General features: G+C 42.1%; 1 protein-coding gene across 1 annotated transcript in view; it reads right to left on the bottom strand.

Annotated features, from left to right (window-relative positions):
• Positions 1–12277: 12277 nt before the first annotated feature.
• Positions 12278–24269, bottom strand: part of FHIT (fragile histidine triad diadenosine triphosphatase) — a gene marked incomplete at its 3' end in the record, with an annotated part of 421401 nt that continues 409409 nt past the window's right edge. The window contains exon 6 of the mRNA XM_080350804.1: positions 12278–12379. Coding sequence (XP_080206930.1) covers positions 12278–12379 — 102 coding nt within the window. The remainder of the gene's footprint in view (positions 12380–24269) is intronic.

Raw genomic sequence — 24269 nt, 5'->3', positions numbered from 1 at the left:
TTCATTTTCTGTCAATCAACTCTCAGGGCTGGAAGTATAAAGGCAGTAACATGACAAGATTTCTATTTTAATATCTTTACTCTTGATAAGATAATCCTAGAGGAACGGTGGTGATCAAATATTTACAGGCAGCGCTCACTGGCACAGTGTATTGTAAAATTAAATACACAAAATTATGTGGGGATAATGTTAATGTTGTGATATGAGGACAAAAGGCAGCACGCTTGAAATGAAGGCTGACTCTTCTTAATAATTCCTCCTCTGTGGCAGGGACCAGCGCTGCCAGAGCAGAGAACAGAAGAGCAGCTTTCATTTCACATTTTGTGACCTTTCTTTGCTTTTCAGGAGCTTGTTTGTTATTTAAACGTATCTGTGTACTTAATGATCTTGATGTTTAAGTATGTATTTGTGTGTGTGTATCCTGTGAGCCTCTCTGGGATGCACTAAATAACTCACCAAGCCTGGGAGGGGATAGTATTTTGTACTGAGCCGCCCCCTTGCCCCATTGTAAGCCCAGGTTTGGTCCCAGCCCTGGTTTGGACTCCATGGGAAAGGCCAGTGCAGAATAGGGGAGCACAGGTGAGGGGTACATGTGGTTGTCTTTGCCAACTTGCTGCATGGAGCAAGCAGTTACCTCTGGGGAGATCTTCCTGTGCACCCTGCAGATGTGCATGTGCCCCAAAACAGACAGAAGCGTCCAGATTGCTGGTTTTACAAACCACGAGACTCGCAGCAAATGCACTGAGGGAGAAAGCTTTGCAGAAGTGAACATTTCTCTTCCCCTTTTCTCTGTGCATCCCTGGTGTGCGGAGGTGGGACACACAGTGACATGAAGGGTCTGTCCCTGCCCAGGCTGTCCCAGAGGATGCTGGCAGCACCGCCATGTGCCAAGCCCCCTCCAGCACTACTTTTTAATGCCGCTTAGCTGGAGCCTCAGGAAAATGAAGTGCTGATTTAGGCTGAAAGGCCAGTGCTATCTAATATGGAAAATTACTCCAGCAATCATCACTCTTTTCCTGTCACTATGGTGACAAAAGAAATGACAAAAGCTTGAGCAGAAAGAGATAGGGTGACATAAGTAAAGGGGGACAAGAGTAAATGCTCAGCAGCTGCGGCTGGGTCGGGGGCAGAGCCAAGGAGGGGACAGGCAGTGCTGGAAATCTGTGCTGGAGCCACCTCTCACTGGCAGATGCAGTTGTGTCCGGTGTGTTTGTGAAGTGACACAAGTGCTAAGCCCACGTTACACCAGGTGCCACAGTCAATGCAGTTACCACAGGCCCCCCAAAAAACCCTCCAAAATAATCCTGGCCACATAAGGATTCATGCTACAGCTTTAAGCTTATGCACTAACTGTTGATTTTTGCATCTCTGTCCTCTGCAGTGCTTGCTATTTGCCCCCGGCCTTAAGGACAGGGTCTGCAGCCAGCCTGGTCTCCTCCCCACGTTTCAACCCTGAGCACGCGGTAAGGACACCTCGTCTGTCCAGCCAAAGTGATAATCACCTGTGACTGAGAAACACACGTCCAAAAGGAAGGGGAAAGCACAAGGGACACACCTGGAGGCAACCCAGGAGCAAGAGGAGCAGCTGAGGGCAGACCAGTGACTCCCACTGCTCTGCCACTTTTCTCTTCAGTGCTGCCAGTCAGCTTGACCTTAAGGCCTTTCCAGCACCTACCTGGCCACCAGCTCCTAGATGCCTAAACAGCCGTTTTTTGAGCTGCTTGAGGAGAGGAATATCTTGACGAAACTGGGCAGTGGCAGCAAAAAGTGAAGGTCCAAGGACAACTCGCCCAGGAGTCCCATCTGGAGAAAGTGCCACCAGGTTGGTGTCTGTGCCGCATGAGACTTGTAGCCCTGGGGGCCGGGAGGAGGTCACTAGCAGATCAAACAGCATCCAATGACTTTGCCACTTTCAGAAGTGGAATTTTATTTTCTTGGAGTGACCTTCTAAAAAAATGAGATTGGGAGGAAAAAGAGTGGGGTGCGGGGGGGATAGAAGAGGGTGCTGGAGGGAGCAGTGGAGACAAGTCTTATTCCTGAAATGCCAAGCCAAACATCCCCACTGCCCCACCAGAACTTCTTTTCTCCCAAGAAGGAAAATGATATTTTCTGGCCAGCTCTATTCAGGAGTGATTGTGCAGAGCTCTGCTAATGGGCTGTGCCAAGCTGTGGTCGCCCTACAGAGCTATTGGCAGGAGAGGTGGCAAGTTGGAGAGGACTACAAGGGAACTCTGCGTGATATTTTTTGATGAGCTGATTATTCAGAAATTTCACAGGAGCTGAAATACATCACTCTGTTCTGAAACTCGCAGCCCTGCCAACGCACAGGACAGCTTACATGAGCGTTTTCTCCTTCACAGCGCTGCTGGCCTGTACGTTCAGAACCAGATGCAGGAATCGGACAAGGCTTTTCAGCTGCCACCAACCGCAGTGACAGCAAGAGCTGGGGAGTGGACAGGAGGACACAGAAAGCTGAGCCAGAAATGATTTAGGTACTTTCATGGCTGTCACTATGTGTGTATTTGGGCTTGAAAGTTTTTCATTAACTCTGCAGGTACTGGGGCGTTATGCTTTTTATTCCCTTACAGTTAGGGTGTGAGATCACCCCAGATCCCACGTGTCTTCAGGTATTTTTATTTCAGGGGGTGCTCAGGCCCCAGTCACATTGCTGAGTGCTGTCACGAGCCAGGAGCTGACCTTGCCTCCCCTCATCGCAGCCAGGAGCCTCCATCTTAGATGATGTCCTGTATCTGCAGCCAAGTCAGGCTCCCACAGAGACCAAACAGTCATTTTCCTCTCTCTGCAACATTAATTAAAAACGAAACACCGTGTTATTTGAGCACAGGATCAAATGAGAGCCTGATACCTGGGTGGGGGTGCATGTGTGCTGAGGAAGGTTAGAAGCAGCACGGAGCCAATTTCTGAAATACTGCACAAAGACTTCAAGTAGCTGATGTGGCACATCCCCAGCCCATCGATCTGTCAACAGAGAAGCCCCTTTGAGCTACCTGGGGTGGCACCGGCTGCCCCGTGGAGGACCAGGGGCCGTGCATCTCCATCCAAACACTGCTGAATTGCTGAAAGGCAATTAAAAATATCCTCATGCTGTACTCACAGCCTTCATCAAAAGCACTGCAGAATACCTGCCTGCCTTAGTGCAAGAAGATTTCCTGCAGGTGAGATTTTTTCCCCCCTCCCCTTGTTTTCTGGTTTTGGTGCAGGAGTGCAGCACTTGGCAGCATCCCCCAGCCCAGAGGCAACCCCGGGGCCCGACCCGAGTGAGGGCAAGCGATTGAGGTTGGAAAGGACAAAGTAGGTTATAAATGCCTTCAGCACAGCATATCCTCACATGTCAAGCAACTGTATCTTTCTATGCAGCGCCCTGCCTGTGGAAAATTAAGTCTATAGGAAGTGGATGAATGATCGACACCATCCTCATGGCTCAGGTCTTAAAAAAAAGGAGACGCCACATAGTGCTGCAGGATGTCATGTACCTCATGATCTGCCTTTCCTAATCTCTCCTCCTCTCTCACTCCCGTCCTTTCTCAAGTCCCTCATCTATTGCAAATTCCCTTTTTAAGCCAGAGCAAAGCACATAAATATTTTCATGCTGCATAAATAGGTTGTTTTGTGTATAATACCACAGGAGGCTTTTTTTTTTTTAAAAAAAAAAAACAAACAGGACCTTTAGAGCTGTGATAACGGCCTCCTCATTTACACAAATGAAATCTTCCATACAGCTCAGCACTCATCTGCTCGGCAGCCCCCATGCAAAATGGCTGGCGCAGCGCCCGCTCATCACAGGCTACAGAATTAATACAGAATATTCCATACTTAATAGGAAGCCATTGAGCATCAGGTTTGGAAAAACGTTGCAAATGTAACTGATGCTCAGATTTTCCTTCTAGCGCTTCCCCAGCAGCACAACCGTTGTGCTCCTTCTATGTGAAATCACAGCTATTTAAACTGAAAAAAGGACAACCATTTGTGTTGGCCTGTTTGCCAGCATCTTTGACCATCATGTCTGCTCACCTTTTCTTTTCTGTCACTTTTTGCCCCTGACCTTCATTTCCTGTTTACTCAGTCCTTGTTCAGGGTCTAAAAAGTGTAGACACCATGAAAAGTGACTTTCCATTTATATTGCATGGCAAAAGAAATAGCTTTACAATCTCTACAGTTGGAAGATACTGGTCGTGGTAAATCTTTGAATCAAAATGGCTTTTCAGGAGCAGTATTTTACAGCACCGCAGGAAAATCTGGAATCAAACATCACTAATTTTGCTTCATTGTTTCCATGAATATTCGACCAGCACAAAGAGTTCAAACCAATGGACTGAATTCCTCTGCAGTATAGAGCAGAGAGACAATTAGAGAAAATGATGAGTGTTCATCCATTGTGCATTTTCATACTTCCCAGGTCAGGCTGGAACCTGTTAGGACAAACTGTTGTGGAATATTTTAATTTGTTCTGGATGGTGCAGGGCTCCAAACACGGCTTTTCTTGCTGAGGGAGCGTTCCACACAGGTGGCTCCTACTCAGGCCATTTGTTGCTGCAAGCAGGACATTGGTGCCATCTAACCCTAATGTGATTATGATCCCATTAGCAGCTTCACCTATTCATCGTTTGCAGAAGGGTGTTGTGTCACCTGAAGCTCCAAAAGCATTGTGACAAAGGAACAGAAGAAGGAAAGATCTTAGGAAGTATTATATTTCTTGTCATACTACCTTACCTGACAGAACAGTAGCTCTCCAAGTTCATCTTGGCTAGTCTGTAAGAAAGCCTTGGTTTTTATGGATCATCATACTGCTAAAAGATCTAATTTTTCTGTGATAGAATAGCTCACATACAATAACTGAACCTCAAAAAGTATAAAATGGAGTAAACACTTGGTAATGTACCTAAACACAGTAGCTACTGGATTTCACTAGCACTTTATTTCAATTTAGGCCAAGGGACAATTTAAAAAGATTAGTTCCCAAGTACACAATTCAAGAAAATATGAGTTACTACTCAGAGCAATATTTTGAATCAGTGCTGTTAGTTATCCTAGCTGAAATTCAACCTTGATGATATCCAAAGGTCCAATAAAATTTTTCATGGAAGAATCCCATATTTGTAGAACATAATAAAATTGTTCAGCCGCAGCTCCAGGGCCATTCAGAATTGGCGAATGAGGTCTTTCATTCTGGGGAGTTTCTTATGTCACCAGATGTTTTTCAAACACTTTGTTACCTAAGAAATATCAAACATAACAGATAGTTACATATAATAGAACCTTTGATCTTTGTTAGTAAGACAAAATATAAGGCTGAGTTTATTGCTAACAAGTCAGGTGCTCATTAGCATGTTCCAGCAGGAAACACTGACAGCAATAGGCAAAAGGAAATGTTCAGTGTTAAATCCATACACAGCACATAGCCTGTGTGATAAAGGATGAAATTCTAGCACACTATTTTAAAATTAGTTATCAGAGCAATAAAGGGGTGTATTTTGTTTTTTATTTATTATCTACTTTTTTTATAAACTTCCCTTCCAAATACTAGTAATGCCTGTCTTTCACATTGTGCTTTTCATTCCTGACTCACAGTGCACACTTCAAAGGGGGTCAGGATCATTTTACAAAAAACAAACATGAAGTGAAGCCACTTCTCTGATGTCCCTGAGTAAGAAAGCACAGTCCCCAGCCCTGTGCACTGCTAGTCACAGGAACAAAGGATTAGAAAGGGCATCTTGTGGCATCAAATCCAGCTTCTTACTCTTCAAATCAATTTTGCTATAATAATCTCATGCAAGTCTTTGGGTTGCATGATCTCTTATATAAGCTCCTGCAAATGCTCGTTCAAAAATCATCATCTCTTGTATGTCCTCATCTATCCTGACCCTGCGATGGGACTCTACCGAATGCCAGGGTGTGATTGGGACCATCGCCCTGAAAATGCCCCCACTCTCATACACTTGAGAATGAACAGCCTATTTCTTCCCATGTCTGCTCCAATGTTTTGCACCTCTTGGTGGTCCATTCTCATAAAAGACCTGTAATAGGTGCCATGACAGACCTGGAAGGTGTTCCTGAAGCAGAGAAACAGAAACACTGAGAGCCTGACAGCTGCAGCTGTGAAAACCGTCTGCAAAATCCCTGCACATACTGCGGTGTTAACTGCAGCCCCAGGTGCCAACACCAACTGGGCATTGGGGTTTACCCCTGCACATAAATGTCCTTTCGTGTAGAGACTGGTATCCTGGCAAACAACGGAGCCTCGAGTACGTTCAGCCCACTATATTTCCAATGTCCATCAATCATCCTCTTCCTTTTTCAAATAACTACTTACTGGAGGAGTCATTAATGTCTTTGCACCTACACAGCCTAGAGACCAAAACACACAAAGGCAGCTTTTAAGCTTTGAGGTCACATTCGAGTTGCTGGTTAGAGTGTCTCTCTGGGCAGTTCTATTATGCAGTAGCTACAGCAATAGGATAACACGGTACAAACCTTCACTAATAATTGAGCGTGAAGTGGGCTTTTTGCTTGGTATCTTCACTTCAGACCATGTTCAGAGCTGGCTTCAATACTCGGACAATTATTTCAGCTTATTAAACAGAAAGCTGTTACCAAACTGTTAGATGAGGGCGCAGCCCCCAAACTTGTTTCCCAGGGCTGTGCATGAGGTTTGGATCCTTCCTGCTGTTGCGGCTGCAGCTCCCCAGCCGCCCACTTCTTTGTTTGATTGTCTTTTCTCACTGAAACATATGTTTCCCCTTTCGATGGCATTTTGAGCAACAGTTTCCATTGTATGCCCGTCTTGACTGACAGTTTGATGGCAGTCTGTAAATTACTTGGCACGCGTTTTGTGAGTCTGCTTGAAGGAGGGTCTGGCTGCTTAGTAAGTGCATCCTTTTGCAGCTTGCTGGGGGAGGGCAACACCATGGTAAAATGGTAGCACCATTTTAGCACAGGTTTTGGTATAAAATTACTTGACCACAATTGGTATCATCCTTATTTGAAGCTCAGCATTGTCCTGTATATCCACTCTTTTATCCCAGGTTCTGGGACACAACCTCCATCAGTTACACTCGGCTTTCCCCACTTCCCTCTCATATGGTGCGACACACATGAAGTTAATGATGAATCAAGAATAGATCAGACTGAAAACACCTGGTATTTTGACAGACAGCCCAGGTAAGCATTCAGGCTGCTGGATGTGCAAGGTAAGAGAACATCTGGCTCTCTGTAGGGCTTCTTTGCTAACATTAATGCATTTGCTGCTTTGCCTTTACACGGTACAATTTTGTCTGTGTCTCTGGCCATGACGTTTCTCCTGTAGCTGTAATTACAGAAACGAGGCAGTGCTGTATAGAATTCGTGTACTCCTTACAGCTGAATTAAATGGTCACCTATAGGGAAATGGAAATCCAGAGAACAAGGTGTATAACTTTCAGCACAGTACTACTTACAGCCTCAAAATAGAGCCCTAGAATAGGTGTGAGGGGCACATCGTGTTTATGCTGGCCACCTACAAGAGGAAGACATTTCATTTATAACTAAAGCTAACTCAATTGTAGCTTTGTTTTCATAAGAATAATTATATGTTTCAAACAGAAAAATAATCAGCCTCGATGCTGAGGCTGCCGTGCATTAGCAAACCACATTTATTTGGGGAAGCCTTTTGCCCTGAGCCTTCTAGGGTGGGTATTACTGCTGAACGCAGTTGCTGCACTTCTGGCTGTTTACATCTTCCCTTGAAGAGATAATTTAATTCCTGTGCATAAACCTGCTCTCTGCTGCAGAGGTTGGTGGGTCTGGATGTTTTACACTTCAAAAATACCAGCAAGGGCCAGATTATATTTGTCTGTTGGATTTCCGTTAATATTAACTTCCCTTGCATTCCATTGAAATGACAAAAAGATTACTTTATATGTACTTACTGCAGAGGAAAAGATAATTTTGGGTGAAAAAGCATATATACTATGATCTGATCCATCTTCTCTTTGCTATTTCCAACTACTTAAAGCATAATGTCACACTGAAATGCACACTTGGAGTGCTGCATTGTCTTCTCCTGACAGATTGTTATGATGTTTTCCAAGGTGACCTTCATAAAACATGTTTCTTTTGAAGCTTATATTTCACACTCAGGTCATAATAGTTTCACACAGACAACCAAACCGTGAGCTCCTGCTTTCTCATTAATAGTTCTTGGAGGCTTGTAAGTGGGGGATGTAATTAATAGCACTTAAGTCTGGAGTGCAGAGAAATCTATAGCCGATCACTAGGATGTGTATTTACTAAGGGATTATATGCAAACAGCTCCTAAGTGCAGCCATGAACAAATCTCAGCAATGTTCTCTGTGAAGTCCCCAGGACCAAGCACCACCTTGAATCTTATTCCAAAGCACTCAAAAAATTGCCCTGCTTATAAAGTGAGGCTCTCACAACTGAGGGGTCCCTGTGCTGTACCCCTCTCCCCTGCTCTCATTCCCCACTCTGAAGCATAATCATGATTTTGTGCTTTTATTCAGTTTAAAGTATCAGAAACAATGAGAGGGTTTTGCTTGCAGTAAAGCAACCAAAGAAGGGTGTTGCCTATCTTGTCCTACTTGCCTGAACTTAAGGAAAGCGATGGGATTGCTCTGGTGCTCACTTTCATGCATGCAGCATGGACCGTAAGAGGTGCTGGAACAAAACCAGATGCAAGCCAAATTGCCAGCTTAAATTCCCTCTGGTCAGTTGCTGCTAACAGTGGTAATTTCCCTGCTGAAGTCAATAGAACAGCATCCCTTCACACATGCTGAGCTCTTGGTGCAGAAGAGGCAGCTGTGAGGCAGGATGAGTGCTCTCAAAGAATGAAATTGTCTCTCTTTCACAGTGGGGTGAAAAAGAAAATAGAATAAAATTCATATTCTTTAACAAAGTTGAAAAGACCATATTCTCCAGGAACATTGCCAGAGTGGGGATGAAGGGGAGAACTGGCATCAGAAATTGTGCACCACTGTGCAGCCCGCATTATTTGGGGAGGTTTTAAATGAATTTTGCATGTTGAATGACATGAAATATTCAGATGGTTAAGCAATTAAAATCTCTTGAATATTTGTGACTCAAAAGTACTAGACAACAGAACATCACTGTCAACCTCTTTATGCAAAGGGACGCTTTGACATCGTACTTAAGACTGACTGCTTTTCTAATGGCACAGAAGTATGACTTCAGTTATGCATTAAGTAGGAAAACTTCTACTGAAACTTGTGGAGTCTGGTTCTTCCTTCAGAAACAACAACACAGAGTGAAACTGCCTTTGAAGAGAAACATTTTTTGTATACCATCTGAAGGTTAGTAACTTTTAATCTTTAGCCTTTTTGCTGGCATGTGTAATTTAAAATGCACAAAACAGACTATCAAAACACTTAGTCAGCTACAGATAGTTAGGAAATTTAAAAGGTGCATCTGAAAGAAGGTTTGGAAAGTAAGATACTGCATCAAATCTTGCTCTTTGAGTAAGGACTCTTTCCCTGTGGATCCACCTCAAAGACTGACCAGTCATCAAACACAACCAACCATAAGACAGCAAACTTGAATGAGGAGAATGTCCTAAAAGAGGTCAAATCTTGATGCTACTAAGCAAGATAATGACTAACTGGGGCAATTATACATTAAATATCCTTTCCACAAAGGTGTTTGTTTTCTTTTTTTCCTTTTTTTTGTCCTGCATGAAGTTCTGCTGAACTTCAGCTCTGCAGACACAGCACCATGAGCAGCCTTGCAGAGCCCACACATGCTCAGGGTGTTCAAGAAGTGACAAGTCCTTCTAATGAGATGGGATACAGTGGCATGGGGACTTGCCATGAAAGACCAGAAACATGTGCAAAACACAAATTCACTCACTGATTTCACTCTCATCTGCTTTAGGCAATTGTACACATGAACAAATTAAGACAATTATTTTCTTAAGGTTGTCCACTTAAGAAAGCTAAACAGGGTTCATGTCTTTAAGCAAATGGCTGGATATTTCTTATCATCTGGGGACTGGTGTACAAGCACTCAGCTGGGCTACTCAACCACCCAAGAAGGATCAGCGCCAGCAAATGTAGTAGGAAGAGAATCAAGAGCTACTTGCCTTGTTCAAGTATTTCTTAGAAAAAAAAGAAAAGTCACCTGCAAGTCTTTCTTGATCAGATAGTCAATAAATACAGGTAAAAGGTGCTACTGTACCAAGTATCAAGTCATATAGGAATTGTGACAGTTTGTGAAGGACTTGTGATAAATATAAGAGTAGCTGGGAAAGCTTTGAAAGACAGCTCAGCTAATCTAGCTGAGCTGGGCTTCTTTGAACAAAACAAATAGGAAAATAATGCATGAGGTCTTAAAAATGCCATTTATTGGCTCCAGAACACTCACATTCAGCTCTTTCTGACTTTCCCTGTGCCTCATGAAAAAACTCAAGTCAAATAGCATCCAGGTAAACTTATAAATGGCAAAATAAATCCTTTGTAGGTGAAAAACAAAAATAGCTTTGAAGAAGGATGCATATAACCTTGTTAATTTGCCAGAAGTTTTCAATCTTCATCACTTCAGAAGCAAGGGTAAGAGAGCAGGTAAAGGTTGAGAAATTCAGAAGGTGCTCAGATCCACCTTTATCTCAGGTTCAGAGCCTTAAACCTCAGAAGCAAAACAATGTCAGGGAGAAGAGATTGACAGTGATGACTTGTGTTGGGAATCAAGGGTTGGAAGGACTGCCTGTACCAGGTAAAATACTCTCATTATAATGATGCCAGTAAGATTTAATTTACCAGTCTATTCTAGGAAAGGTAATGACCTTAATATCCTGAGGAACTTATCAAGAGGTCATCCATGCAGACACACACTGATTTATTTTCATAACAAATGGAAATAAAAGTCCAGCCTCATGAATTTGCTTGCAGGAATGAATTTATACCATCTATCCAGCTTTGTGTTTAGTATCAAGAAGAGCCTAAGAACATTTTATTGATATGTGGGGACTTAATTCCAACCCCTTTGAGAATTTCCACAGGGAAGTATTTCAAATTCCTTTCTAACCAGCCAAAAAAAACCTTCAAAAATCTATCAAATATATAATGGGCAACATCACCACATTGGAATAGCCATGTGCCATTTTACCGTAAGAACTGTTCATTTTCTGCCATGCCATAGATTAAGTACTATATAATGCCTCTGTTAGTAAAAACCAGTTATATATGCATTACCTAAGGATATAATAGCACAGATAATTTGACTGGAGAAGGCATAAGCATGGTGATCGTGCAAGAAAAAATGGAAAGAGTCTGATGAACCAACCCAAACGGAGATGACACAATGTCACGGGAGACGGGCGCTGTCACCTGTGTCGTGCACACTGTGTAGTTTAGCTCAAGATTTCTCAAGCAGTGAGTCACAGGCAGAGAGGAGGGATATTTATGGGATTTCAGTTCTTCAGAGGAAAAAGATACGAAACAGTCAGAAATGACAGAGCAATGAGAGTGCTGGATGATGGCAAACAACATATGGGGAGCAGGGGAGAGGGAGCTTTTGGCATCACTGCTGCAGAGCACATCCCAGCGTAACTCTCATTGATCTCCGGGGGCCAGTTCATTTCTACTGGAAGAATCTGGTGTCTGGGACTGCAGCTACAAAATTAAAAACTCTCAATTTCTAAAGCACCAGTGTTCGTGTTTGCCAAAGTTTTCTCTTTCCTATTTCTCCCTGCAAATCTTTTTTCTTTTTCTTTTTAGGGCCAATGGAAAATTTAGCAGAACAGGCAGTTTTCCAGAAGGCTTAATTTTGAAAGTTGAAGTGATCAGATGATTTAAGAGTTGCCAAATGAAGTTAGCATTTGCTTATCCATTCTATAGACTGAATTCTGCTGGGATTTTGTCTGTATAGATGCATGTATGCATATGGGTTTACACAGACACTGTTTTTTAACTCATCATAGCAGTACCAAGGCTATTTTCTGTTCTAGAAACACAAGGAGGATATGTTAGGTTAGATGTTCCTGTTAAGTAACTGCTGATGATTCCGATTTCCACATGTATTATTTTTTGCTTTCTGGAAACTAAATGCTCTAGGATGGTGCTGATTTGTTCAAGGAGGAGCATGTTATTTCAGCCACTGTCGGAGTGCTGTGTCCTTTTGGAAACAACACAAACCTTTTATTTCTTTTGTCCCAATTGTATATATTCTCCTTCTGTCCTTAAGAAGTCTATAGAGGATTGAACAGAGTTTTGGCTGTTGCAGAAGTAAGTTAATGTGTAAATCATTACCTCTAATTTTCCTGAAAATACTTCTTCAGAATTGCCGCTTCAGCTGCCATTTCTTCTTCTGTCCTCCACTTGCCCAAGGAATCCTCCTTGTCATGTCGTTGCAACTTTTTTGAGGGAGGAAGAAGAAAAAAAAAACCAATTAGTTGATTTTTTTTTCAGTTTTATTGTCAAATTCGGGGCAAGCTTGCATGCAACTAATCTAATGATTTCATGTGTCCACGGGATGGAGGGACCTGGCAATTAAAACATGATGAAGGGTGATGGTTACTGGTTTAGAGTGGTAACACTAGTTAACTGGCTCTGATGGATTTTTTATGATGATAACACACGGTAGCAGGGTGATCAATAGGTAGAGTTCACCTTTGTGAGGTGATGGTCAGATACCTTGTGAGGCTTTGATGCAAAGCTGGTAGGTATAAGGATAACTACCACACTCAGACATTTTGAAGTGCCCATTATATCCATGGAGCGAGCTAGGCAAAAGCTGCATGGACACCCTATCAGTAATTCATGTACAATTTTCTTTCAGGCTTTTCCTCTGCCTATGGGGCCACCGTTCCCATCAAAGATCTATTGTGATAACAAGGCCCTGTTGCAGCTGTTTCCCACTGGCAGTTTATACCAGTAGTTTTCAGAAGTTTTCCCTGCCTGCATGTTATTAGTCCTTCCTTGCCCTTGTTGAAAGTGAGACACATCCCTAGTCTAGAAACAAAACCTGTTATTTTAAGCGTAACTATATTTCATTGGTATTTATTGGGGAAAAAAAGATCAAAAGTATGTGAAACATTCAATTTTTGCATCTAGCTTGCATAATATGCCCCCACACAGAAGTTTTATCTTATATGCAATTAAGTATTAAGTGATATTATCCCAGACACGACAATTTCAAATACATCCTTTGCCTCTTCAGAAGAAAGGAGAAGCTGCTGGTTTTGCTGCTCTCCAGAAGACAGGGGTTCTATTTTATAGTAAATACAGTGTGCCAGCACTTGAGTGACTATTTATGCATATATCCACTCAAAGAATGTCTGCCACTTATCAAAGGAAGACTACATTTATGACAAAGCAGAAACATTTGCATTAACCACTTATGTACTGAGATTTCCGGTGCATCTCTAGGTACAGAGCATAGCACAGGTTGTATTAACAGCATTCGTGCTTTTGAGGAACATTATAATATCAACTTTTTGTTAATGTCACAAACAAAGTTGGAAAATAATGAATTTACATCTTTTATTCCTGGACAAATTTTAGTACAGAAGATGAAGCAATGAAAAAGATGAAGCAATATCAAACCTGCCAAGCAAACTGCGTTACTGTATATGGCGTGTTTAGCAATAAACTAGGATTGTTAGCATACATCCAACTCACAAATAGTTTTATTTGTGCTGTGCTTCTCCTATTCTGAATTTTGCTGCCAGCTATAGTCCTGTGTGATTTTACATTCTGCAGCACAGATTTCTTCCTGCTCAGCAGATGAAGCTGCGTTAGAAAGCTATTTCCTTTCATGCCAATACAATACACTAGCTGTAGGCAAATTAAAGTGTATTACTGTTCGACTAGTAGAGGACTAATCTTCATTGTTACATTAGCTCTAGGTATGTTATAAATCCATTTTCTAATAATGCTACAGAATTATGGACAAAGATTTAAAAGCTGGGAACAGGTACAGTGTATATACCCTGTTAACATGAATCCATGTGCCTGCTCTCACCAACTGTACACACCTATATGGGGTATAGGTACCACAGCTGAGCTGGCAGTGAGAGGGAGTTATAGGAAACAGCACACAGCATCCTGTGTTGGCTGTGGACTGCGGGCACTGACACTTGAAGAGGATGCACTGGGATGAGCCAAGTGGTGGTAAATCAATTGTCTGTCGGAGGTGTGAGCTGCTTTTCTAAAAAAGTGATGTCTTGCTCATTCGACCCAGCTTCAGGAGGAGATACAGCAGGCAACAGCCAGAAGGCAGGGGAGGGCAGCCCCTGTTCCCCCAGGTCTCCTTCTTTAACCTGCAAGATGTGCTTTTAGTGATGGGATCTGGCTGCTGTTCTCCTGTGCTATCCTGTTTTTGCGCAACCCAGGTGAGAGCTGGCTCAGGAGGAGACCAGTAAAGTGGGGATTTGACTTGTAGTTTTTATTTTCCCTGTTCAAAGAAGCTGAAGTTACCACTAATAAGGATGCATATCCTGAGATGGCTGTTGTTGCCTAAATCAAAACGGTGTGAAGTTGCAAACCATGGTGACTTCTCAAAGCTGGCAAAGGAGAGGGTTTTGTTTGCTACATAACTGCTAACCTTTAAAAATAATCAATCTTTGACTTGAGGTTAAAACTGATACATGGGGAGCAGGAACCAATTCTGAAACAAGTAGGAAAACCAACCTAGTTCAGCAGCCCTGACTCTGGTGCACAGCCCGCAGTGCTGACGAACGCTATGACAAAAACCCGACTGCAATGTTAAATCACTGCCACAGCCCATGTGTTCATTGTTCAACTGACTTATAGACGAATATTATAGCAGTGTAAAATTGCTAAGTCTAACAGGACTAATTGCTAATTGCTAACAGGACCCCAGGATTCTTTTGTGTTCAAGCCTCTTACTGTGTTGGTAATTTCTGAAGTGCAATAAGCAGTTATCACCCCAATGCCACTTAGTTTCTGATATTGTCTAACCACTGCTGTGGAGATTTGGAAAACTGTCTCTGATGGCTACCTACCCTTCCCTGTTGCCCACATCCTCATGCTCCAGTACAAGCCAAACCGTATACACAGCCACTTTGAAGCAGAGATGTTAAATCATGGATAACCTTGCTAGAGGATGTTCTGGATGCTAAACATTATGCGGGTTCAAGATCAACAATACCGATAAATGGAAGATAAATAAATTAAGGGCTGCTGATACCACCTCTAGTTCAGAGATTCTGCATGCCACAAATTAATGGAGGCTTTCAGGGAAGAAGAACGTACATATTTCAGTATTAAATTGTATTGATTTAGAATTCCGGTGGGAAAAAAGCGTAGCAATCAATACTTGTTTCTAAGGGACTTTGTGGCTTGGAGTGTGTTCATATTCACACGCATATGCAAGTCCCAACTGCGCACTTTGCAACTACCTGACACGCTGTTGAAAGTTTGGATTAAACAGGAGAAGCAACACTCTCCTGTACCATGAGAAAACCCAAAGGTTCTGCTCAAAGCAAGGGGAAGAAAATCACTCTATGTGCCAGCTATCCATCTCTGAAAACTAGTGATTTCCACTTGCTTTTTCCCCAGTCAGAAAAAGCTGGAGAACCGGAGCTGACATCCTTGCTCGGAGATATTCAAACACACATTAGCTTGAAGTCTGTGATGCTTTATGCACAACAATTCGACTTCTGCAAGCTCTGAAAAGAAAAACAATAGATCTTCTCCAGAGCCCTAGGTAATCTGCTTGACGTGATTTTCTGTGAGGGGTGTTTGGCCTGGATTTTCCTGGACATTCTGAATAGAACTGGAGATTGACTGATCCACATCCTCTCCAAAATATTTTTGCTGCCTTTACTACAGTTCCTGGGACATTATTTCCATATTCTGCAAAGGGCCCTAAACTACAACTGTTGCCATTCTTGCCATGAATGCTTCTAGAAGAAACTGCAAAACACTGAGGTGGACATATTATATATACAATCCTCACACTAAATGAAAGAAGAATTAGGAATATATAACAACAACAACAACAATAAAAATATATATATATATATATATATAAAAGCTTTGGGTGAACCTGGCAAAAACAGAGACAATGAACACCAAACTACAGGGGATGGATCTCCATTGTATTTTTATACTGATACAAGCTTCATTTTCTTAGTCTAACCAAATCCTTCCCTTCCAGGCTGTACCCCAGGAAGGAAGCAGTGCTTTTTGGTATCTGTACAGCAATTCCTCGTGCAGAACACGGCTCGGGTGCTGGGAACTGTAGAACTCCAAATTAGTTACCATTTTAAAACTACCAATACTTGTCCTGTTTTCACAAGAGCTGTGATGCAAAAGCACCACTCCAGACAGGCAGGATTTTCTACTGCAAAGCTCAGCCCCAAATTCTCTGAAGCCAAATGTGAACCCATTGACAGGAGTGTCTCAGAAGCACAAGCATTAAAAGGTAAGCAATCAGATTAGCGTACTTCACATAAGTCTGAAAGGAGAGGCTAGGGTAAGAGAGTATGAATATTTCTTTTAGACAATCTCTATTATGTTAACTTTTTCTTTTAATATTCTGGATAAGCACTGAGATGCATATTAGTCAATTCTCTAATCACAGTTGCCCAGCAAATTACACACTGTATCTGCTCAACATTCTTCAAGCACTACGACTCTTGTTTATAACTTAGTACATCTTCTTGCCTTGCAGTACAAATAAATGCGGTATTTCTAAGATATGCCCTTCCTCAAGCAGATCATTACTGATGTCTGACTTCTTGGGCTTCCTGATAAATTATCCTCTTCTTTCACCTCAAGCAGAAAAAGCTCTTCCACCAATAATCTATGACTGTCAGTCTTGATTACTTGTAAACAGTGGAGCTCTTTGAATATTTCTGCTTGTGAAAAGAGTTCATTTTCTCACTCACGTCTCCCAGTGTGAGATGCTGGCAGACCTGACAGCTGTGCTTTATGTTATTTTATTAAAGTTGTTAGTGCTGCAGAATGGTCTACGTTTTTATCACTGCAATTCTTAAGGGAAGTGCAATATTGTTTTATAACACATTCACATTGGGGAACCTCTCCTTCTTGCCCTTTGTGGAGGAGCACAGAACTCACAATGCAGCCGAGTAGAGGGGACCTGGGTCTAGGACTGGCTGTTGTTTGAAGTAACATCTATATTGCTGCTTATGCCATAACACCATCAGAAAAGCAACCTGTGCTAATATAAAGCACTAGCCAAAAGTATTAGGAAAAAAATCTTTTATGGTAGTTAGCACTGTTCTCACTCCCCATGAATATTCACTGTTCATAGTTAAAAGTTTATGACCTCCAATGTGTTTAACTAAAAGAAAAATCATACTTATGGAGAGTAATTATGCCAAACTGCTGCGGCACAACAGAACTCAACTGCTTCAGTGATTATAACGTTTAATATCACCAAACCTAGCAGCTAACAAAAAACCAAAAAATCAGATATTAGGTAAGAACTCAAGAACTGAGATGACTATAGCTCCTTAGCCCTTTGGTGACACTAAGGACGCTCTGGTTCTGGTGATGACTTCCAGCCATCTCTGCCTCCTCTTGTACTGCCTTTACATCAACTTAATTCCCAAATTGTCTCCTTTGCCCTCTTCTCCCTGATCTTGTTCTTGCTTTTTCCTCTCAGTGCTTGCTTTCCTTTCACGCTTCTCTTTATATTTTGCTTATATCCTCATAGTAAGACAATTTCCAGTTCTCTCCACAACATAATTAAATGTGACATTTTCTGCTGTTATCTGTACCTCCCGCTACCCTGTCCTCACCCTGTGCTGTCTTCCCAAAGGGTGCATGAGCTTTTTGGTGGGCAGCTCCTCTGCCGGTCCCTGCCTCCAGCCCACTTGCCTTCAGTTGTGGTTCAAGCCTTGACTTGACCAGCAATGTAAAAAATGAAGCATAATGGACACCACACAGGGGTTTCACAAAGCAGCTTCTCAGGGATGCTGCAACTGCTCTGCGTTGTTGCTTGGACACAACACGGCCCTAAATTTCATTTTACCTACCGGGGTGTAATTGTGACAGGAGCTCCCAGCGCGGGGCAGGTATCCCCCCTGCAAATGATGCTGCAGGATCAGCCGCCTTTACCATCGCTCACAGCCACAGCAGCCCGGGCAGTTCAGCGCTCTCTGCATCTCTGGGCCTGTCTCCATATTTAATTACAGCTACAAGACTGCTGTAATTTAATTGCTCTAATTTACAGTGAACACTGCAGAAAACCCCCCCGCCACATCCTATAATTTCCTCATCTGCTGACTTTGCTTAAGATTCTATATCATACCGATATCTCTCTTTTCATGAATCAGAAACCCCTTATTTGGGGTGGTTTTTACTTGCTGCATTAAATCTGGGTTATTTAAGGAGATGGAGAAGAAAATCAAGTTGCCTGCATTCTATATGTGACACAATTTTTTAACTATTTACTAGAAAATTCTTTCTCCAGTTGTTTCATCACTTCTCCATGAAATACTCTGCTACCTCACAGCTGCTGATATTATTGCTGCAAAGCATATATTCCATTAGAAATCTCAGTTTACCAAAGCTGTGTTTTAAAGATATTTTTTCAGTTTTATTGTTGTGCTTTGAGGAAAGACACGAACCTCACACTTCACATGGACACATGAATAACTGCACCCTTTTTAACTTTGTGGAAACACACATAAAGGTCAAGTAAAACCCTTAAGCATATGTGTTTAAGTGCTTTGCTAAAATAAACTCTGCAAACGCTACTTTCTAACCATTCTGCACACAAAAATGATACAAAAAAAAAGAATAAATATAAAAGGCATCCTAAGAAATTTGCTTTTGAAAGTATAAAAGACAAGTAAGCCCACAAGCAGCACAACGGTTGTATAGAAAACACATTTGGCATTCAGTGAAATATGTAGATTGCACTCTAAAGAGCTCAATCTCTTGACAGACTTCCAGTTTGGCTCCAACTGAGATAAAAATTATTGGAAAGTGAGTACATTACAAAGGAGATACTTGAAGGAATACCCACTGGGGTAAGAAGTCCTGCCAAAGACTTGGAGGATTGCTATTTACAACCTGATACGAATCCAGGAGAGAATCTATAAGTGTGTTCAGATATATTTGCGCCATGCCCATTATCCTCCCAGTTGGCAAATAATGTTATAAACACCTCTGCAGCCTTCCTCACCTGAGAAAGGTAGATGGACATGGGGAAATTCCTAATAGTTTCTGCAAGAGAGGGCAGCCTACATGAGAAAATGTGTTGCACAGAGACCTGGGTAAGAAATGGCAATGTCATCAGTGTGATGATATTGGAGGAAACGTTATCCCCGTGTGCACAGCCTGCCACACAACGTTACTCATTTAGAAAAAGGCTATTTTTAATCAAGAAAAAGCATTTTAATCAAGGATAGAGCCAGTGATTCAAAAATTTCATGCAGGTGCATGTATTACTTGACTGAAAGCCTTTACCCAAAAGGTCAGAGCTGCAGAGCGATGTGCTTGTCCCCCTCCAAGAGCAGCGATAACCTCCAGGCACCCATATCGGGCTGATGTAAATTCTGAAACTCCCTGCGTCGGGAGCCAAAGTCAGAACTTCCCCTGCTAATCTTCTTAACTTTAGACAAATATTTGCCGTACCCTGAGCACACTCAATAAGATTTATGACATGCCAAGGAAGACACATTTGTGTGAGGGAGGTTGATTCGGTTTATTTGTTTTCTCCGTATTTTTCTGCCATCCCAAAGGGTATCAGCTGCAGGTCCCACGGCATCAGCACAGAGCTGGTTTAGTGCCCGGGGGACACAAGCATGTCCCCATCTCCCGGGGTGATCTTCACCCTCCTCATCACATCTCTGGGAGCTGCAGGATGAGCCCACAATGGCCCGAGTAGATTTTTTTAATTCTCTGGAGAATTAGCTTATTCCTATTAAACAAGTCCCCACCCCTACCAACACTTTTTGAAATGAAGAAGAAAACATTCTGTCAGCGTGTCCTGGGGAAACTCATACTCTGAGTCACTGTCTCCGCTAACTGTAGGAGGATTTTAAGGAGACTTCAGATGTCTAAAATGACACATACTGCAAGCTTGAGGCAAACCACTGGGGTTTCAAAGCCTGCTTTTGTGTGTGCTCCTCAGGGGAACCCTCACCCGCCAACAGACCTTCCCAGGATGGTCCTCTCTGCCTTCTGCATAGTCCTCGGGATCACGGCGCTCCTGGATGAAGCTGCATCCCCAGCATGGCCCTTTCCCCCCGCCGTCCCTCAAATACTTCTTTAGCTTTCAGCCTTGCACACAAAATGCTACCTCGCCTCTGAGATTGCCTCCCCAGGATTTAAGCAGCCAATACCCTCTAGTAAGTAGGTACTAAAATAGGTTGAGGAATAAATTGCTCTCGTTTAACATTCACTCTGAAAAATACGGCTGCATTTATTATGCAGCATATTGTTTTATATACTGTTTTGTTATAATAAGTCATGTTTAAAATGTCATGACATTTAAATCAACAGCAGTAAGAGGGAAATGCTGAAAAAGAGCAAGATGATCAAAAAGGATTTGAAAAATCCTGGTGAAACATTATGGGCCAAACACCCTCATTATAGTAAAAATAAAGTCACAAAGGAGCTTAAAACTCATCTGTGAGAAACCCACTGTAGAGAAAGCAACTCTACCCCTCCTGCAAGGTGCTCTCCATCTTACATCTCTGTGTCACTGGGGCTGTCCACAGGTCTGGTGGCCAAGATGTCAAGCTCAAGGTGTCACCATGAGCTGGGAAGTTGTGCCTGGCTGTGGCCTAGGGACTTGGGCACCTGCAGCAAAACCCTCCTGGTGCCGTGACCCGCCCTGTAGGTTTAGCTCTTCTGTGCTGTCCCTTGCCACCGCAATCCCCTGGAAAACTCTGCTGAATACGCCCTTGGAACTTGTTAATGCCATTTGTCTCAGTGAGGAGCTTTATTTCAATGCTTGTGCTAAGTTATATGAATGAACTTTACATATCATATAAAAGCCTACTTTAATGTGGCTCCATAGCCTTTGAGGCGTCACAGAGACTGTCTGCCACTGATGATCTACATGCAGAATGGCAGATTTTCACCAGAAAGACTTTTAATGTTAAAAGGAAAATAGCTCAGATCAGAGGAGCTACTCTGTTTCTGCAGATTCAGTGCTCATCTTTCATATCATATGCCAGCATCCCTCACTGCTGCCTCCATGCTCCCTCACCCTCCACCAAGGGAAAAGACAACAACAAAACAGATGGTGATGCAACGAAACATTAAACCCAATACCTGAGCCATACCATGAATATTTCACTGAGGCATGGGGTAGAAAAGACAACAAAATGACCTTTTCTAGCATCTTAAGGGATATCTAACCTTGTAATTGCTATAGACACACTGAAGACACACGAGAGGGAGTCCAAGACTATTTAAAAGAAGCTGTGTATATTTTTAAAATCAGTATCTCAATGTTCCCATTATAACCTGCCAATATGAATGACATTTACTCTTGTTCTGAGAAATGAAAGAAACTCTAAAAGACAGACTGCATTAAGAATCTATTGATATTCCACTGACCTAGTGGCATAAGAACCAGACAAGCTTTGTCAAGGGCAAATGCCCCAGAGTCTGCAAATTCATCTCTTAAAGTAGCAGTAAAGGGAGAAAAATATCTTCAATTTCTAGAATATTTATAAAACCTAGCAGAGGCTCACACTTCTTGATGTTATGATGGCCGTATATGGCACCAGACCCAGACATGGGAGCAGAATTGGAGATTTCAGATGGTCAATAACTTCTTCCAGTTTTCCAGTCAGTTAATAATGCAATAAAACTTACGTGGGAAGTTCTCTTAAGGGACATCACATGGGGTTTTGCCCAATCTATTTTTTTTCCTACTGTACAAACTTCACAAAGATATGTTGCCCATAGCAGAGAATAGCCCAAGATTCTGTTTGGGATGATGGACGCATAAGGTGTCAGAGCTGCCTGCGCTGCCTTCCCAACGTTAGCAGAAAGACCCAGACAAGGGAAGAGGAGGGAAAGCGACGAAGTTTGGTACTGTCTGGGTAGATTCCTTCATCCCTCAGATGAACCTCTTAACTCATACACTAAATCAAACGTGAACACCAAGTCACAGTGCAGGGGTTCAATACAGGAGCCCTTAGTTACTTGGCGAAACACAGACTAGGATAACACTGGCATTTTTTGGGGGGTGGGGGGTACAGGCTGCCTTCACTGCGAGGAGGAGAAAGAATCTATTTGCTCCTCTTCCAAGCTGCAGTGTTGGTGTCCTGTTCAAATTCTTTCTCTGGGGAATAAGACCACAGTTGTACCCACATTATGCCCAAACTGAAGAAATATAATATTCTGCAATTAATTTCAGTGGAGGGACTGTCAGTTTGGGGAGAATTAATTTTAGCTGGATACAAGTTGCATTAATTAAGGCTGATAGCTTCTTCTAGAAGGAAGGTGGTTTTGATGAAAATACATTGAAAATCTTATTAAACTACCTAGGAAAAAAACAGTTGCCATTGCCCATGCTACATCCTCCCAGACATCCCCACATTTCTATACAGTAATCACGAATTGATCGCATTTGCATAACAATTATTATTTAATACGTAGACTTCAGTATCATTGCTTTTGGATAGAACTAATGAGCACAGAATTATTCATCTGGAAAAGTCACTGGAACTTTTTTGTTTAAAATCTTTCTTCTAGTTCTATGGCAGTGAGGATGCCCTGGCAGCAGAACAGCACCTTCTCTCACCGTAACTCAGAGGGACAGAAAATCCTACACTGCACTGATAGAGTGAGCACAAGAACATGGGGGGATGGAGGGTGTGAAGGGTACAAAGATGGGAAAAGCAACCCAAACATTCCCAGTTTTCAGAGATATAAAGTAATATTGTTTGCTTTCAGTTCAATCAGTTCGTTCATGCCTTAGGAAACAATGAGATCAACAGAAATGAAAGCAATTTCCAGCAGATATGAATAAAACACGTGGCTCAGCCAAGAAGAGGTTGTACATTACTCCACACGCTCAGTCAAATACTTGTGGATTAATGAGAATGGATCTAGCATGGGCTTGCTTCATCTCAATTTGCCAGACTAGGAATTTGCAGGTTTCCCACTCATTCTTCAGGAGGGAGTTATTGGGAAACAGGTTGTACAGTCACACACTTTGTGGAGGACTTGCAAAATAATTTGATTCATTTAGACACAATCCACAGTCAGAGCAGGGTACCTTGCAAGCAGAACTTCTACAAAAGATCTACTGCTACATTTTACTCTCCTTTCTTTAACTCTTTTTTTTAAAGTAGCCTTCAAGCAAAATTCACAAAAAATATCATGTTCTCAGCCTGTTTCCAGGGTTGAGCCTGTGCACGTACTGAGGTGTACAAAGGCACACAAGCTCTCCTCATTCATTCTGACCCATAAGCATTATTACATTACATTTAATTGCAGAAGACACTGTCTTCACAGCTTTATTTCTCGTATGACATCTTGTGAATTGCTTTTAAGACAAGCCATTTACACAACTTCTATATATATGTAAACTAGTACTCTCATGTCACATTCTTGTTTGCACATACCCTTGTATTCATGTCAGCTAATCCTAAAGCAAAAAGCAAGTGGCCCTTCATATATTTCAGTTAGGAAACAGCAGCACAGATTTTCAGAAAACAAAAGTTTGACTGGTACTATGGCAAAATCTGTTCCATCGGAAAACTGGCATCTTGCCCATCATCTTCCACAAAGTTCAGTATCTTTGTCAGTGCTCATCTACTTGACTTCTTAATTGTCTATGCTCACTGGCTGTATCAAATGGAGTTTTCATTTTGCTTTTGCTCACTGTGTATTACATCTTTTAATCGGTATATATAATTACTTACCACAATCTGCCATGCCAGATTTTCTAAGCATTAGTCTAATTAACTTAAGCTTGATAATTATGTTTCAGATATCATAACAGGACGCACAGAACTTGCAGATTATGCTGTTGGCTTAGCTGTTTTTTCCCCTATTCTTACTTTTCATTTTTTGCTTTTTCTCTTTTTGGTCAGGGTGGGAATGCAAGAAGAGACACTGCTGTTCTGATTAAATGACTGGAAGCTTCTCTAAAAGCAAAAGCAGGCTGTTTCTAATAACAAGTCATCAAGTAAGCCAACACAAATGAGAGCAGATCCAAAATGCAAGGATTTCCTCTTTGTATAAGAATAAAAGATAAATATGTTACTGAAGAAACTTGAGCTTTTGAGAGCAGAAATCGTTGAGGGTCCAAGCGCCAAGCTACAGCATTTACTG

This window comes from Nesoenas mayeri (assembly GCF_963082525.1).
Source record: "Nesoenas mayeri genome assembly, chromosome: 10".
Classification (NCBI taxonomy): domain Eukaryota; kingdom Metazoa; phylum Chordata; class Aves; order Columbiformes; family Columbidae; genus Nesoenas; species Nesoenas mayeri.
Note: the sequence above shows the minus strand (reverse complement) of the source record. Positions and strands in the feature narration are given on the sequence as shown.